This window comes from Salmo salar, chromosome 11 (genome assembly GCF_965601325.2).
Source record: "Salmo salar chromosome 11, fSalSal1, whole genome shotgun sequence".
Classification (NCBI taxonomy): domain Eukaryota; kingdom Metazoa; phylum Chordata; class Actinopteri; order Salmoniformes; family Salmonidae; genus Salmo; species Salmo salar.
In genome coordinates this window covers 75,760,608-75,779,465 of record NC_138301.1, presented here as the reverse complement: position 1 = coordinate 75,779,465, position 18,858 = coordinate 75,760,608, and the positions used below count along the sequence as shown (strand labels likewise).

The 18,858-nt window shown below is 42.3% G+C and overlaps 2 protein-coding genes across 3 annotated transcripts in view; both read left to right on the top strand.

The window, feature by feature from the left end:
- LOC106562839 (early estrogen-induced gene 1 protein) overlaps window positions 1-1,678 on the top strand; it is a 75,587-nt gene extending 73,909 nt beyond the window's left edge. For both annotated transcript variants that reach the window (XM_014127880.3, XM_014127881.3), the window contains exons 10-12: window positions 791-915; window positions 1,255-1,324; window positions 1,445-1,678. In XM_014127880.3, coding sequence (XP_013983355.2) covers window positions 791-915; window positions 1,255-1,324; window positions 1,445-1,490 — 241 coding nt within the window. In that variant the 3' untranslated portion in view covers window positions 1,491-1,678. The remainder of the gene's footprint in view (window positions 1-790; window positions 916-1,254; window positions 1,325-1,444) is intronic.
- Window positions 1,679-6,936: 5,258 nt separating this feature from the next.
- LOC100196808 (dolichyl-phosphate mannosyltransferase subunit 2, regulatory) lies at window positions 6,937-16,497 on the top strand. The gene is given in 4 exon segments (NM_001141830.2): window positions 6,937-6,980; window positions 7,422-7,511; window positions 7,721-7,823; window positions 15,668-16,497. Coding segments are annotated over 4 exon segments (252 nt in total). The 5' UTR covers window positions 6,937-6,977; the 3' UTR covers window positions 15,724-16,497.
- Window positions 16,498-18,858: the final 2,361 nt, after the last annotated feature.

Sequence of the window (18,858 nt, the reverse complement as noted above, 5' to 3'; positions counted from 1 at the left end):
ATTCCCAAATATCCAATCTGTTGCTGGGTTGCTGGTTATTTTTCCGCAGTAATATATCGAACCCTGTTTTGGCGAACCGTGTCAAATAGATACGCGTCAAAGCACAAACCGTATTTGACATTACATTTACATTTTAGTCATTTAGCAGACGCTCTTATCCAGAGCGACTTACAGTAGTGAATGCATACATTTCATTTCATACATTTTTTTTTTTAAATGTATTTTATTTATTTTTTCCATACTGGCCCCCCGTGGGAATCGACATGTTATATAATGAGACTACTACGGCCTAAAAAGCATTTGATAGTAATAGCCTCGATCAGGTGTTACTGGTTAACTGCACCACAATCACTGATGACTGAGAAAGCCTCGATCAGGTGTTACTGGTTAACTGCACCACAATCACTGATGACTGAGAAAGCCTCGATCAGGTGTTACTGGTTAACTGCACCACAATCACTGATGACTGAGAAAGCCTCGATCAGGTGTTACTGGTTAACTGCACCACAATCACTGATGACTGAGAAAGCCTCGATCAGGTGTTACTGGTTAACTGCACCACAATCACTGATGACTGAGAAAGCCTCGATCAGGTGTTACTGGTTAACTGCACCACAATCACTGATGACTGAGAAAGCCTCGATCAGGTGTTACTGGTTAACTGCACCACAATCACTGATGACTGAGAAAGCCTCGATCAGGTGTTACTGGTTAACTGCACCACAATCACTGATGACTGAGAAAGCCTCGATCAGGTGTTGTTGGTTAACCATATCATGTGACCTGCCAGGAGGAAGAAGGACTCTGTGGAAAGCCACCCCACCTGGGTGGACGACACGCGCATCGACGCCGACGACATTGTGGACAAGATCATCCAGAGCCAGAACTTTGCTGATGTCAACAACCATAAAGAAGGTATGTGAAGGGGAGTAGCCATGATGGAACGGTGAAGACTAGTTGTGAAGATTGTGTATTTATTTTTTATATTTATTGAACCTTTATTTAACTGGGCAAGTCAGTTAAGAACAAATTCTTATTTACAATGATGGCCTACCCTGGCCAAACACTAACCCGGACGACGCTGGGCCAATTGTGTTGATGGAATAGCTCATAGAAAATGACAACAGTGAGCATGACCACACAGTGATAACGTTGTGCTTCTCGCTCTTCTTCTCACTATTTTATCCTATACCTATTTTATCCCTCTGTGTGCCCTCTCTCTTTCTTGTCTTTCATTCCTGCTTCCACACACAGACAGCAACCTCAGACTGTTTGTCAGCAAAGATGGGACTACAGCCCTGAGTGGGATACATCTGGGAAACAGGTGATTTGTGCATGCAAGATTATCTGTGTACAGTATGTTATGAGGATCAAGAACATATAATTTGTTAAGGTAATAAAAGAAAGAAATGAACCCCTTCCTCTTATTATGTGTTTGCTGTAGGGTGATTGCTGGTGTCTTTGAGCCAGTAGTGATCGAGAGCCACTAGCGATGAAGATGGACGGATGTCAAATCACTCTACCCCCCTCCCTCCATCTCACTCATTCTCTCAGCTTGTGGGAAAAGGGTACATGAGGGACACTGAAGACACCTCCACTGTTTTGAACTGTTGTGTGTGTGTGTGTGTGTGTGTGTGTGTGTGTGTGTGTGTGTGTGTGTGTGTGTGTGTGTGTGTGTGTGTGGCGTGTGCGTGTGCGTGTGCGTGTGTGTGTGCGTGTGCGTGTGTGTGTGTGTGTGTGTGTGTGTGTGTGCACAAATGCACATACGACTGGCTGCCTTTTGATATACACCACTTCAACAAACACCACTATACAACAGATGTAACCCTTTAATCAGATATTTTAGCAGATATTTAAGGTGATGTAGGTGGGAGGTGTGACGTATGAATAAACTATTAACATAGAAAAGCTTTTTAATCGATGCTTTCATCTGTGAGACCGTAGGTGTAAAGTGTGCAAAGTACTTGATAGAGAGAGAAATGGGAAACCATCGCATCGTGGAAATTTTAGTGCAGCACTGAAAATCAGGGAAAGGCATTGGAGTCAAATGTGGCTGCCTCAAGTTGGAACATTATGGTTTACCCTATGTGTATAATTTTGTGTATCAATTCAATGAGGGGAGTGTGCTAAAACCAAGAAAGATGTGGAGAAATTGAACAGACCAATGTGAAATTTTTGATGAACCCCTTGCAATCCTCAGATTCCAGAACAACAGTACTAGACCTGGTCTCAAAGTTACTGTATAGCCCAAATAACCCATGTTATAGAATATATATGCATATAAATATGTAATATGACAATAGATAATGTTTATATACGGACCTGAGAAAGAAAAAGGTGTGCACATATGGCTGGCCATATGCAACTGTACATACTGCCAGGGTTGGTAATCGATTAGTCTACGCCCTTGGTCCTCTCCTCCCTTGGGTCTTTTACATAGTCTGCTTTACGTCCTTAAAGTAAAACACTATCCTGAAGTTCACCAGCTGGCTTGGTGACTATACTGTAAAAGTAGGAAAATCAGACTAAACTTTTCTTGGTTTCTCTATTTTTGTTGTTAGTCATGTGTCTGTCTCAGGATATATGGATGGTGGGTTTCCCTGTACTGTTTTGGCCCTGGCCTGTCACTCATCTGTCATGTATGTCAGACCTATTTGAGTCACCACGCCCATGACATCAGTCCCTGTTCTCAAGCACAGGAGCTGTCCGTTACCAGGTTTCTGGAATGATTATAAAACTCTTCTTGAGCTGCAAAAAAATCACTTTTGGATTGGTGTTCTCAACAAACCAATGTTTACAGTGTGATGCAAAAGGAAACTCGATCGCATATTATTTCAAACTTGCTTTCTCGCTGCAAGGGAAGAGTATTGTTTTTTTAAACCTGGTTACTGATTTTGATTGAATTGGGGCCCATAATATGTTGTTAAGTTACTGAAGTGGGGTACTAAAGTTAGCCAGCTAACTTCATAATCTTTCTTTGTGAAATACTTTCTATGTGGCCTTGGCTATATGAGCTGTCCAACTGTTGCCATTCCACTTAAGTCGCAATATCACCCGAGATGTTGACTCGTTATCAAGCAAAATCAACTTACAAGTGAATAAGGGCTCTAATGATACAACTGACAGTGGTATCTGGTCATCTTCTCCAAAATGACCAAGCTATTCTATTTCCTGGGGGGAAATGTCATTTCATTTCTATCGCCCCCGGATTTTGAATGTGTTAGAAGAACATTGTATTGTAGGTATGGTGTAGTCAGAGCCAATCAGAGCCAATGGGTCAGTCTCATGCAGCTGCCCCATGTGGCACAATGCACCTGGTGTGCACTGGTTAACAATGGAGAGTTTTCAGAAGAAGATCCACCCTCATCCCCAAATGACAATGTCCTTTTGTATGCATGTTTGTGCCTGTGTGCCTGGGTACGTCTTTGTGAGGGAGGGAGAGGGAGCGAGAATGTGTGAGTTTGTGTGTGTACGTCTGCATATTGTGCGTGTGTATGTCCGTGTGTGTCTGTCTGTGCATGCGTGTTTGTGCATGTGTGTATGTCTGTGCTGCAAACGTAGTATGTGCGTGTGCAAGTCGATTGTTTATGTGTGCCGAAATCAAAATAGCTTGCCACTCGCCTGTCTTACGGTTCTTGACCCCTGAGTATCCTTTCAGTTGATCTGAGTCCTCAGCAGGAAAACAGACCTAATGCTCAATTCAAATGTATTTCAAAGGAAAAAAGTGATAATGGGCTTTTATCTACACACATGTAGTCTCAACATACTGTATCTTCCTAACAAGGATGTGTTTTATTTACACCACACCAGACATTCAAAGCATACTGAGATTTGACATTCAGAGGCATAGAGAGAAAATATCCAATATTCTGGCCCTTGAAAAATAACATTTGTATTTTTGTGCTGTTGCAATGTGCTTTTGTTTTTGTTTCACTCTCCAGTGTGCATCATTGTCGTTGTAGATGTTGCTGTGCATACTGTATGGGTGTACTCTATGTCCTTGAAAAAAGGAAACATTAAATGCATAAGCTAAAACTCCTCTGACATGAATACACATGCATGGGAAAATGTTAACGACACAGACATTCTTCTTAGCTTTATTTGAATGTGTCAAATTGATGTGGACCATTCACCTCTATTTCATTAACTTGATATAAGTAAGACACTGAATCTGTATATTTTAACAGGAGCTTTTAAAACAAAACTATTATCTTTCTTTCACTCTGCCTCTCATTACATTACACTGTCTCTTAGTAGTATAATAAGAATTTGTATTAATGATAAACTGATAATAGTTATAATGGCAAACACTTAATTCATATTTTAGTTTTTTGTATTTCCAAACCAGCTGGCTGGTTTACTTTTTGTATGCAGCAGAGATGTATTGGAAAACCTGTGCTCTTCTTTGTAAATCTAGTATACAAATTTGTTTTGGTCTACTCTAGAGTTAAAATAATTGATTGTTTCTGATTCTCCTGCTACTGCTACTGATTTTATGTGTACAAGAGGGCTTGTTGTATATTCCTTGTATTGTTTGGGTTCTGTTTTCCTACGTACTTGACTGTTTGTAACCAGAGTAGAACCATATTAACATGAGGTTCTGCTGCCATGAATGGAGCGCCAAGGATTTCATCCTGCATATTTGAAATATGAATGAATCAACACAGGGTGAGATTTCTCTGGTGCAACACATCATAAGATATTTGTCATTGCATTTTAAATCAACCAGAATATCCCCTCCATGTTGTGGGTTGAATAACTTGGTACAGTAGTTAGAGGATGGCAGTCAACACTCTGAGATTGCTCTCTGAAAGATAGAGGGGGAGTACTGTAAATCACTTTCATGGTTCAAAAACTCACATGGGCCTTTCCTAAGGTTCATCAGCTCAGTAGGTAGAGGAACCATGATTGAATGTGGACCAGATATGCTATTCCTAACAGCACATAGGTCTGGACAACTATCTTGACCTAACATTTTACCTATTTTAATTATTTAACCTCCATTTTTTACCTCTTACATATTTTTTTTCTTCATTTCAGTCATTTAGCAGATGCTCTTAACCAGAGCAACTTACAGTAGTGAGTGAATGCATAGATTTCATACATTTTTCCCCCCAAACTGGTCCCCCGTGGGAATCGAACCCACAACCCTGGCATTGCAAACACCATGCTCTACCAACTGAGCCACACAGGACCACACTGTTAGTTTGTCATCTTTGTAAATTGATTTTAAAACTATGCACACGAGTCCAAGACTCTCCGAGAGGTCCACCCAACATTTAATGAATTTATATCAATAGACGACTATTGAAATGACAATTTTTCAGATTTTCCAGAATTATTGTGAGATATTTATTTTACACACACACTTACAGGCATTGCGCCAAAGTTTTCTCATCTTAATTTTTTCTCCTAAAATGTATTTATTCTATCACTTTAAACTCACATGTGGAGGTACACTGTGACATGATGAATTTGGAACTATATTTCTACACACTATTCTAATGTTTCCTATTTGAACAGTGTAAATGTCATATTTTGTGGAAATAAAGCTATTGTTGGGCATTTGAAAAACTTTTGGGCTGATTTATTTCACATCCATAATACAATGTAGCTCAGAATTTCATATAGGAGTCTATACCTCGGTGATGATCATGCTGTTACTTTGACTCCATCTTGTAGTGGAAATATGTCTGAGTTACATGTGTACACTAGCATCTCAAGGATACACCCATCACTTACATGAGATCGAGATGTCAGGTCATGAATCCTCCAGCTGGTACAACTATGACAAGATGTTGGGTGGCAAGGAGGATGTTTACCACGGAGGATGTTGAAATAGATTCATAGGTGGTATTACTCTATTATGGGTACGCCTACTAATTTGAGAGGTAACCCAACAGCAATGGACAAATGGCAGTGGTGGAAAAAGTACCCATATTTTCATACTTGAGTAAAAGTAAAGATACCTTAATAGAAAGTTACTCAAGTAAAAGTGAAAGTCACCCAGTAAAATATTACTTGAGTAAAAGTCTAAAAGTATTTGGTTTAAAATATACTTAAGTATCAATAGTAAATGTAATTGCTAAACTGTACTTAAGTATCAAAAGTAAAACTATAAATAATTTCAAATTTCTTATATTAAGCAAATCAGACTGCAAAATTTTCTAGATTTGTTTTATTTATGTATAGCCAGGTGCACACTCCAACACTCAGACATAATTTACAAACTAAGCATGTGTGTTTAGTGAGTCCACCAGATCAAAGGCAGGGGATGACCAGCGATGTTCTCTTGATAAGTGTGTGAATTGGACCATTTTCCTGTCCTGCTAAGGATTCAAAATGTAACAAGTACATTTGTGTGTCAGGGACAATTTATGGAGTAAAAAGTACATAATTTTCTTTAGGAATGCAGTGAAGTAAAAGTAAAAGTTGTAAAAATATGAATAGTAAAGTAAAGTCCAGATACCCCCCAAAACTACTTAGGTAGTACTTTAAAATATATTTATTTAAGTACTTTACACCACTGACAAACGGAAGAACAGTAATGTATGTAGCAGGCCTAATAGTAAATTATGATAACATAATTATTTTAAACTTGAATCACCATTTGGCAAGGTGCTCTAGTCTGCCTGACTTGTACAGAAAACCTTTATAGATGCTGGCATACAACCAAAGAGTGAGAAACCTTTTTAATACAACTACAACTCCCAAGAAAACCATGTATATAGCGTGACCCTGTATATAGCTTTCTTAATTTCTCGTGGTCATCTTATTTCTATTCATTATGTGTTTTTGTTCTACTTAACTTTTTCGTTATAGTACTACTGATATTGATTACTGCATTGTTGGGAAAGAGCATGCAAGAAAGGTATTTCACTGTAATGGGCACGTGACAATGTAAAAAAAATACTTCCACATCCGGGTTACCTCTCAGTTTACGGAAGTGATTCAAACGCGGAAACAACACGTCAGAAATGGTGAGAGAAATGTACAAAGTTGTGATTTACCCTGCATAATGCTGCCATTTTTATTTATATCTACAAATATATTTAATTATATACGAATTAGCTGTTAGGGAAGCTCCAGAGACCAAGTCAAAGCCAGAAGTATGCTAAACTGAATTAGCTAGCTAGCTTCCTAGATAATCTCTCAAACCTGTCTGTACTGGATGGTAGTTACAGCAATCTATCACACTATTGTCTTTTTTTGTGTCATGCATGGTTAATTTGATCACCTGGCCAGATTATCAAATGAAACTTCGTAGTGTTAGCTAGTTTACCTGGTTAGCTAAATTAATCACCTTATAGCTATCTAGCCATGCGCACTAAGTGTTCTTCTTATTAGTAATAATAGCTATTCATATGATGCATTAGCTATTTTTAACCTCACACCATACATTTGGTCTTAATTTCTTGTAGGCCACAGGGGCAGACCAAGCAGTTGGCATGGGCCTTGTTGGCTTCAGCCTCCTGTTGTTTACATACTACACAATATGGGTAATCATTCTGGTAGGTAATTTATAGCCTAGATCTGCTATTCTGGTCCAAGATCTGTTTGTGCTGTTTTGCCAACACCTGCCATGGCATACCAATGATTTTCCAAGACAGCACAATCCATTCTGGGACCAGACAATAGATTAGATCTGCAAATTAAACTTGTTGCCTGAAGTCGTTTAGGTGTCCACTGACTAACTTGACTGATAATGTACCGTTTCCAGCCATTCGTGGACAGCGATCATGTGGCCCACCAGTATTTTCTTCAACGGGAGTATTCTGTCATTCTACCTGGGATCGCAGCATTGATACTGCTGCTCAGTGTAGGTGAGTTCTGGAATGCTACATTGGATGGGTTCTAATCCAGTGTTTTGGTCCCTTCCCTGTTCCCTGCCTGTAGATCTGAAAGAACTGGATAGACATAGGATCTATGTATTCTAGGGCATTCTGTTTGTTCACAAGGATCTTCCTGAGCTAGGTGCTGCTGTGTTGTCTATCTGGTGGTCTACAAATTACCAGAACTTAAAGTGGTACTGACAGTGTTTTAACTACTTTGCTAATATGAAACAAACATAATATCAGTCAGAAATATAAAAATCCCAGTTTATGCTTTGAAACCAACTCAAGGGGTTTTAAAGAGAGGTTATATTTGAGTCAAAATTCCATGACATACAGTAAGGCATTGTTGGCAAAATAGATGGATGCAGTTCAATACATGATTAATATAATTCACCAATACATTTCTTGGTACTCTAAAAAATATTGCTATCAGGTTGTAAATCACAGCTGGCCTGGTACATTGTTTGCTGCCTCCACCCATTCGGGATGCTCTGTTTCAGTTTTCATTACAGAAATATTTTTTGGGGAAAATGGACGACTGTAACTAAGGCTGGGAATGTCAGTACAATCAAACTAGCAAGGGCAAAGTCAGTCATAACGTGGGTAAGAGGCTAGCACACGTGTCAAACCCAAGGCCCGCAGTCTGAATATTACGCACAAGCGAGTATAAATGAGTCAGTCGAGTCATCTACTTTATGAAATGACTGCCTGATGTGGTTGCATAGGTGAATTCAACTTCAATTGCGCTGCATTTGTATTCCATTTACAGCTACACAGTGGAGGGAAAGAGTACAGACACTCCTAGCTAGGCTGCTGTCGGGTTTCGTTTTTTAAAGCTTGACAATGAACAACTAAAAAACAACCTGCAACAAAACACCATGCAAAGGAAAAACATGTAGGCCTATTACAGCAAAATCAGAGCAGTAGCCTAGGCTGGCTACTCAACTACAATACGTTTTGAGTGCACCATACAGCAATGCTGCATTTAACCACACCGGTGATCCATGCAGTGCAAAAAAATAAATAAACATGTTTTAAGTTTAAATCTTACAACAACTTATAGCTATGTTTTTGTTATTAAATACTTTTTGATTAAGGTCGTAGCATATTACGCAAGCATAGCAGCAAAGGCAGGACAAATATTATTTATATTTTTTATTTTAATGTTAAAATGCTATATACAGTATCCTATGTACATAAGTGGACATTATAAAGGGCCATATTTTTTTCCAAATAATACAGTGGCCGGGTTAGCTTTTTAGTTTTTTGTAAAAAGAAAAATGGCTAGGTCTGGGCCATGAATTCGGTTTTTTTTTTTCAATCTGGCCCATGCACTGATTGAGTTTGACACCCCAAACTCTATTTATGTAGCTAGCTATTTATTTAGCATGCTAAAAATACGGATCCTAAAGTTAGCTAGCTGCTGGGAGGATGTCATGTCGTTGGAGGAGTGGGTGAGTGACCGACTTTTCCCAATCATACCGTTTTTCATTGGCTACAGCTAGAGATCACTTTCCTAACTAGCTAACTATGCTGAACTTGAATGACTTATCCGCAGTTAACATATATCTTAGTTGTCAATCAAATGTATTTGGCATAGATCAAATGGGTGGGTAGGCAAGTTCCCATTCAGTTGTCAAAATGTGGGTTCTGACAAGCATGCATTGCAGAAGTACGAGCAGGATACTATTCCCCATCGTTTATCAGTGCAATTTTGAAGGCCAACTAGCTGAAAAAGTTTGAGAGGGTTTATCTAATGTTCTCTCATTAGCAGGGATGCACACTAGTCTCCTTTCGGCGAAATTCGTCGTTTTGAATCCAAAATAGGTGACATAGCTTCGTGACTCGTGTAGGTCCGATGAGAAAAATTTGGGAGGGGAGGTGGTTTGGAGCAATACTGGCTGTATCCAAGGCTCTGCCAATCGTTCACATAACAACGAAGAGGTAACGTTATATGAGAAGCTTGACCACGGAGACGGGGGTGAGAAGGTGATGAGAAGGTGATAAAGAGTACTTCATGAGCTGTAACCGAAAAATAACTGGGATTTGGAAAATTTGAGGTGAGGGAGAAAGTGTGGTGGAACAAGTATTAGCATTGTTAAGTATCTTGCTAGCTGGATCGAATTCTCTGTTAACTAGCCAGAGAAATGTTGAGCAACATTAGCCAACTCATCTGATCAAAAGTTTATGGTGTGACAATTAGCTTGCTAATAGTCAGACAGCTAGCTAACGTTACAACATCAGATGAGCTAACATTAGTAACCTAACCAATTCGCTTATAAGAAATCCCTCTATGCCCACCGACAAACGATGAAACAGGCAAAGCGTCAATACAAGACTGAGATCGAGTCGTACTTCACCGGCTCTGATGCTCGTCGGATGTGGCAGGGCCTGCAAACCATTAATCTACAAAGGGAAGCAAAGCCTAGAGCTGCCCAGTGACACAAGCCTACCGGATGAGCTAAACTACTTTATGCTCGCTTTGAGGGAAATAACACTGAAACATGCATGAGAGCACCAGCTGTACCGGAAGACTGTGTGATCATGCTCTCCGCAGCCGATGTGAGTAAGACCTTTAGACAGGTCAACATTCACAAGGCCGCAGGGCCAGACGGATTACCAGGACGTGTACTGCGAGCATGCACTGACCAACTAGCAAGTGTCTTCACTGACATTTTCAACCTCTCCCTGTCCGAGTCTGTAATACCAACATGTTTTAAGCAGACCACCACAGTGCCTGTGCCCAAGAACACTAAGGTAACCTGCCTAAATGACTACCGACCCGTAGCACTCACGTCTGTAGCCATGAAATGCTTTGAAAGGCTGGTCATGGCTCACATCAACACCATTATCCCAGAAACCCTAGACCCTCTCCAATTTGCCTACCGCCCCAAGAGATCCACAGATGATGCAGTCTCTATTGCACTCCACACTGCCCTTTCCCACCTGGACAAAAGGATCACCTATGTGAGAATGCTATTCATTGACTACAGCTCAGCGTTCAACCCCATAGTGCCCTCAAAGCTCATCAATAAGCTCAGGACCCTGGGACTAAACACCTCCCTCTGCAACTGGATCCTGGACTTCCTGACAGGCCGCCCCCAGGTGGTAAGGGTAGGTAACAACACGTCCGCCACGCTGATCCTCAACACAGGGGCCCCTCAGGGGTGTGTGCTCAGCCCCCTCCTGTACTCCCCGTTCGATCATGACTGCACGGCCACGCACTACTCCAACACCATCATTAAATTTGCTGATGACACAACAGTGGTAGGCCTGATCACCGACAACAACGAGACAGCCTATAGGGAGGAGGTCAGAGACCTGGCCGTGTGGTGCCAGGACAACAACCTCTCCCTCAACATGATCAAGACAAAGGAGATGATGGTGGACTACAGGAAAAAGAGGACCGAGCACGCCCACATTCTCTTCGACGGGGCTGCAGTGGAGCAGGTTGAGAGCTTCAAGTTCCTTGGCGTCCACATCACCAACAAACTAACTTGGTCCAAGCACACCATGACAGTTGTGAAGCGGGCACGACAAAACCTATTCCCCCTCAGGTGACTGAAAAGATTTGGCATAGGTCCTCAGATCCTCAAAAGGTTCTACAGCTGCACCATCGAGAGCATCCTGACTGGTTGCATCACTGCCTGGTATGGCAACTGCTCGGCCTCCGACCGCAAGGCACTACAGAGGGTAGTGCAAACGGCCCAGTACATCACTGGGGCCAAGCTTCCTGCCATCCATGACCTCTATACCAGGCGGTGTCAGAGGAAGGCCCTGAAAATTGTCAAAGACTCCAGCCACCCTAGTCATAGACTGTTCTCTCTGCTACCACACGGCAAGAGGTACCGGAGCACCAAGTCTAGGTCCAAAAGGCTTCTAAACAGCTTCTAAGACTCCTGAACATCTAGTCAAATGGCTACCCAGGCTATTTGCATTGTCCCCCCTCCCCTCCAGAACCACTGCCACTCTCTGTTGTCACTATGCGTAGTCACTTTAATTAACTCTACCTACATGTACATACTACCTCAATTAACCGGTGCCCCCACACATTGACTCTGTACCGGCACCCCTGTATATATTCTTTTTTTACTGCTGCTCTTTAATTACTTGTTACTTTTATCTCTTCTTATCTGTATTTTTTAAACTGCACTGTTGGTTAGGGGCTCGTAAGTAAGCATTTCACTAAGGTCTACACCACATTGTATTTGGCACATGTGACTTATAAAATTTGATTTGATTTAGTATTAACTGGTATACGACTCCTTGCCGTTCAAGTTATTACATTTACATTACATTACATTTAAGTCATTTAGCAGACGCTCTTATCCAGAGCGACTTACAGATTGGTGCATTCACCTTATGATATCCAGTGGAACAACCACTTTACAATAGTGCATCTAAATCTTTTAAGGGGGGGGGGGGGGGTTAGAAGGATTACTTTATCCTATCCTAGGTATTCCTTAAAGAGGTGGGGTTTCAGGTGTCTCCGGAAGGTGGTGATTGACTCCGCTGTCCTGGCGTCGTGAGGGAGCTTGTTCCACCATTGGGGTGCCAGAGCAGCGAACAGTTCTGACTGGGCTGAGCGGGAACTGTGCTTCCTCAGAGGTAGGGGGGCCAGCAGGCCAGAGGTGGATGAACGCAGTGCCCTTGTTTGGGTGTAGGGCCTGATCAGAGCCTGAAGGTATGGAGGTGCCGTTCCCTTCACAGCTCCGTAGGCAATCACCATGGTCTTGTAGCGGATGCGAGCTTCAACTGGAAGCCAGTGGAGAGAGCGGAGGAGCGGGGTGACGTGAGAGAACTTGGGAAGGTTGAACACCAGACGGGCTGCGGCGTTCTGGATGAGTTGTAGGGGTTTAATGGCACAGGCAGGGAGCCCAGCCAACAGCGAGTTGCAGTAATCCAGACGGGAGATGACAAGTGCCTGGATTAGGACCTGCGCCGCTTCCTGTGTGAGGCAGGGTCGTACTCTGCGAATGTTGTAGAGCATGAACCTACAGGATCGGGTCACCGCCTTGATGTTAGTGGAGAACGACAGGGTGTTGTCCAGGATCACGCCAAGGTTCTTAGCACTCTGGGAGGAGGACACAAGGGAGTTGTCAACCGTGATGGCGAGATCATGGAACGGGCAGTCCTTCCCCGGGAGGAAGAGCAGCTCCGTCTTGCCGAGGTTCAGCTTGAGGTGGTGATCCGTCATCCACACTGATATGTCTGACAGACATGCAGAGATGCGATTCGCCGCCTGGTTATCAGAAGGGGGAAAGGAGAAGATTAATTGTGTGTCGTCTGCATAGCAATGATAGGAGAGACCATGTGAGGATATGACAGAGCCAAGTGACTTGGTGTATAGCGAGAATAGGAGAGGGCCTAGAACAGAGCCCTGGGGGACACCAGTGGTGAGAGCGCGTGGTGCGGAGACAGATTCTCGCCACGCCACCTGGTAGGAGCGACCTGTCAGGTAGGACGCAATCCAAGCGTGGGCCGCGCCGGAGATGCCCAACTCGGAGAGGGTGGAGAGGAGGATCTGATGGTTCACAGTATCAAAGGCAGCAGATAGGTCTAGAAGGATGAGAGCAGAGGAGAGAGAGTTAGCTTTAGCAGTGCGGAGAGCCTCCGTGACACAGAGAAGAGCAGTCTCAGTTGAATGCCCAGTCTTGAAACCTGACTGATTAGGATCAAGAAGGTCATTCTGAGAGAGATAGCAGGAGAGCTGGCCAAGGACGGCACGTTCAAGAGTTTTGGAGAGAAAAGAAAGAAGGGATACTGGTCTGTAGTTGTTGACATCGGAGGGATCGAGTGTAGGTTTTTTCAGAAGGGGTGCAACTCTCGCTCTCTTGAAGACGGAAGGGACGTAGCCAGCGGTCAAGGATGAGTTGATGAGCGAGGTGAGGAAGGGGAGAAGGTCTCCGGATATGGTCTGGAGAAGAGAGGAGGGGATAGGGTCAAGTGGGCAGGTTGTTGGGCGGCCGGCCGTCACAAGACGCGAGATTTCATCTGGAGAGAGAGGGGAGAAAGAGGTCAAAGCACAGGGTAAGGCAGTGTGAGCAGGACCAGCGGTGTCGTTTCACTTAGCAAACGAGGATCGGATATCGTCAACCTTCTTTTCAAAATGGTTGACGAAGTCATCCGCAGAGAGGGAGGAGGGGGAGGAGGATTCAGGAGGGAGGAGAAGGTAGCAAAGAGCTTCCTAGGGTTAGAGGCAGATGCTTGGAATTTAGAGTGGTAGAAAGTGGCTTTAGCAGCAGAGACAGAAGAGGAGAATGTAGAGAGGAGGGAGTGAAAGGATGCCAGGTCTGCAGGGAGGCGAGTTTTCCTCCATTTCCGCTCGGCTGCCCGGAGCCCTGTTCTGTGAGCTCGTAGTGAAGTTATAACGTGTTAGTTGCTTACTGGACCCTGACAATCTGTGTGAAATGTTAACTAGCTAATGAACTAACCACTATCTGTTAACTAATGTTTTCCCTCTACAGTATGTGGTTAATTTTCAGAATGAGAGAATTGGGTGAAAATGAAGCGTTGCTTGTTAAACAAGTGGATTCAGGGATCAAGTGTAGCTGGAGCTGGGCCTGGCTTAAACTGGATGCCACTATAGAAGTGAAAGAAACACCACACACTTTCCCCCTCTCACTTTTGCTGGCACATTGTAGATGGATGTCCATAGGCAGAAAGTGTATAATGTACAGTGTAGCCCAAAGATATTGTTTTTGTTGTGTTGAACTTGACAGTAACGTGTGTGTGTGAGGGTTTTAACTCGGTGAACGTTATTTTTGCACACGTAGCCTTGTGCACTTGATCAATGTCTATAGAGCTAAAATAGAATGCCTGTTTGTTTCATTCTATTTCTACTTTAAGATGTTTTTTTCCCCAAGTGCAATATTTAGATGTGTGTGGTCATAAGCGTTCTATTATAAAGACTGTCATGGCTAACTGCAATATTAGTGTGTTGTTTTTTGTTTTTTTGTCAATACTTTTTTTTTTGCATTAGTCTAGGCAACAAATAACAGTGGATTGCTTTCTTTAGGTTCACATGAACCACTTTTTATTTTACACACAGAGACTGATCATGTAGATCATATTCTTTGTTGTTTAATTAGTTAACCTGCATTTCCCCCAAGCAGGGATTTTCTTTGCATGTTTCAGCCCTTTTTGGGCCCCCACCAGTTTGCATCCCTGCATTAGATTTTAGCACCTCACTCTGGCTAGCATTAGTTGTTGATGTGCATAGGCAATTGAGGGAAAGCGAGCCTACCTTTTTCATGGTTGTTTGATCAATAGGATTGTGAAGTTCTCAAATGTAAATGACTCCTGTGGTATTAACATAATTGCAGAAATCCATTCAGGTGTATTTTGTTGCTTTTGGTGAATGTGTTCTAATGTTATAAAGTTGCGCTGTTGCTACTGCCTGTAAACGTCCAGTCAAAGTGAATGATGGCAGGCACGTGTCGCAAAGGGCTATTTGCTTATAGGTCTGATTGGCTATGGCGCACCGGTCTGCGTAGACGCCGGTCCTGGACAGATGTTTTTATTTGCTTTTATTTACTGCAGTGTCTATTAATTGTACAAACCCACGGTCACTTCCCCACTCCTATATTGCTGTAGAATTTTCACAATTGCCTTACTATACATTTTTTTTAATGAATACGTGAAAATGACCAAATCGAAGTGCTCACCTGACAGAAAATGTAAAACATGCTGGAATTTCCACTTTAACTACAGATCCATATGCAGTACACACATTGGTGATTCTGTGTGGCATCTACTGTATTTTAGTCTGGCCTTTATGAACAGTGACCATATTATTCTCCTTAAAACAGACATTTTCTTCTCCTCCTCAGGTACCTTCATTGGAGTGGTCACCTGGAAGAATCGCAAGCCTAAGAAGGTGGACTAAGAGGGATGGTGTCACAGAGGTTAGGCGGTTGAGGATGTAGAGCTAGAACTGAAGCTACTGTAGCTTCCATAGAACCTCCCTGGTTCCAACATCTTTCCAACAGTCCAGCTGAAGAAACTAAAAATAAAGTCTGGACTGCTTCTTTGTGACAGCTGATGAAAACATCTAATGACTGAATGACATAAGATAAGATTTGAAGAGCTCCTGTCCACAACCTTCTATCCCTTATCTCCATTCAGACCCACTATGTGAAATCCACAACCTTGCTGTTGGTAATGCATGGCTCCGGATGCTATATTTGTCCTCAAGGTGCATTGGCATTTTGCCAGAGATTAAAATCAATGAGTCGGTATTCACTGTTACTGTATGTGGTCAGAACTAGATAAAACCTGGCTTCATAATGTGGAGGGGATACAAATTTGCTGATTTTGTAGAGTGTACTATATCAGATCTGATCAAAGTTTCACTTTGGCATCCCTTTTCATCACATCTTGGATGTAGTTTTCAGGCACTGTTTTACATCTCAATCCCAATTTAAGATAAATTGGAGTGGTCACCCTTAAAGACAGTGTTGTGTTCGAGACCACTGAGACCGATCCAGGACCGGGGGGGGACAAGGGGTCCAAGACTGAGACCAGAAGAATGCGAGTCCAATTCAAGACCATGATTGTAATTTTGTCAAATAATCATAATCTGGTGTGTGGAACTGTGTGTGTTTGGATTTTCACTCAAAATCACATTTTGTATATATAAATAAATTGATGGTCTATGTCCACAACAATGCTGAAACCACATCAGTCGAATTGGGTGGGCCTGTCAGGGTCTGGCTTCCCAGTGGATGGGCTTCTGTCCACCAAGGCCCATCCATGTGTACGCCCCTGATGCAAACGGGCATGATGACAATTGTGCGTTACAAAAAGCCTATTAACCAACACGTCGGACTAAACTTTTTCAATACCTGGTTTGCATACCTATTGTTGCATTAGTTAGCATTTACTGGTAGATATAATTAGATGAAACCAGTGGCAGTTCTAGACCATTTCAACTGGGGGGGCCAAGCTGGGGCCAGTTGTACTGTTAGAGGGGCCAGTTACATTAGACGTTACTGTTGTCATATCATTTTCTTCACTGCATTGCAGGCATTAGCAGGCGAAAAGACCATGTTCATAATCATCATCGTTGCCACTGTCTAATAACGGATGTAAAAAAAGAACATAGCAAAAATGAGTTGTGTAAAAATGATTTCATACTCCACATTAAGGGCCCCCCCCCCCACATTTTTTTTTGTCACGGGCACAAAAAGTGCACTATCCTACATGAGTGCGCTGGTATAACGGTTGCTGTCCTTTCAGATTCATGAACCTGGGTGCCTTATGTAGGCACCCGAGTGGCACAGCGGTCTAAGGCACTGCATCTCAGTGCTTGAGGCATCACTACAGACACCCTGGTTCGAATCCAGGCTGTATCACAACCGGCAGTGATTGGGAGTCCCATAGGACAGCGCTCAATTGGCCCAGCGTCGTCTGGGTTTGGCTGGTGTAGGCCTTCATTGTAAATAAGAATTTGTTCTTAACTGACTTGCCTAGTTAAATAAAAAAAATCCTTGACCCATTGGAAGTTTCACCCAGTTGACTACTTCAAAATGGTGAAAGTCTTCAATGGTGCTGCCCATGTTAAAAAGTATTTTGGGCACTAGAGTCCTATATCTATCTATATGGAAATACTATTCAACACTTTGGTAGATCAAGTACAAAATATACTGAACAGAAATATAAATGCAACATGCAACAATTTCTGAGTTACAGTAAGGAAATCAGTCAATTTAAATAAATTCATTAGGCATAAATCTATAGATTTCACATGAATGGGTAGGGGTGCAGCCATGGGTGGCCTGGGAGGGCCACTGGGGAGACAGGCCCAGCCAATCAGACTGAGTTTTCCCCACAAAAGGGATTTATTAAAGACAGAAGTACTGCTCAGTTTCATCAGCTATCCGGGTGGCTGGTCTCAGACAATCCCGCAGGTGAAAAAGCCAGATGTGGAGGTCCTGGACAGGCGTGGTTACATGTGGTCTGCGGTTTGTGAGGCCGGTTGGACGTACTGCCAAATTCTCTAAAACGACATTGGAGGTGGTTTATGGTAGAGAAATTAACATTCAACTCTCTGGCAACAGCTCTGGTGCCAATTGCACGCTCCTTCAAAACTTGGGACATCTGTAGCATTATGTTGTATGAGACAACTGCACATTTTAGAGTGGCCTTTTATTGTCCCCAGCACAAGGCACACCTGTGTAATAATCATGCTGTTTAATAATCTTCTTGATATGCCACACCTGTCAGGTAGATGGATTATCTTGGCAAAGGAGAAATGCTCACTTACGGGATGTAAACAAATTTGTGCACATTTGAGAGAAATACGTTTTTTTTTTGTGCATATGGAACATTTCTGGGATCTTTTATTTCAGCTCATGAAACATGGGACCAACCCTTTACATGTTGCTTTATATTTTTGTTCAGTATAGCATGCTCAGCTTCTGCTATTATATCTGCTATGATATCCCATTTTCTAAAGTCTTGAGAAAAACAAGGTCTAAAAATGTGGAAGGTATATAGGCTAAGAGTTATTTATGGTCACGAAATAAATGTTTATATTAATAATTCTGGTATAGAATGTTTAGAATATGGTCCATAATCAATATGCATTGATTCAAATAGTCAATTTGAATTGTGTATCCAGGTCATCATTGATCATATCAAAGAATTCCTCATGGTCTACTGTATATTGGTTTTGAATATCCACTGTGCGCCCTAGTGTTTTCAGCTACAAACATGCGGTAATGCTTTGTGAAACGATGAGATTTCTGGTGCAGCATGTTGGGGGTTTCGCGCAGTGTCAGTGTCACTACATTACCGCTTGCACGCATTTATTGAAAGAACGGATTGCAATGTCAATCGGAGGAATGCGCTGATCTCGGGAACTATAGAGCAGACACAGGAGGGACAGACTTAGCCTCATCGATGAGCCAAACTGAGGCAAGTATCTTCGTATTATGGTCTATATTAGCCTACTAATGTTGGCGCAAATATTATTTGGATATTGCTTGTTTTATTAGAATATGTTTCGACCAAATGGGTG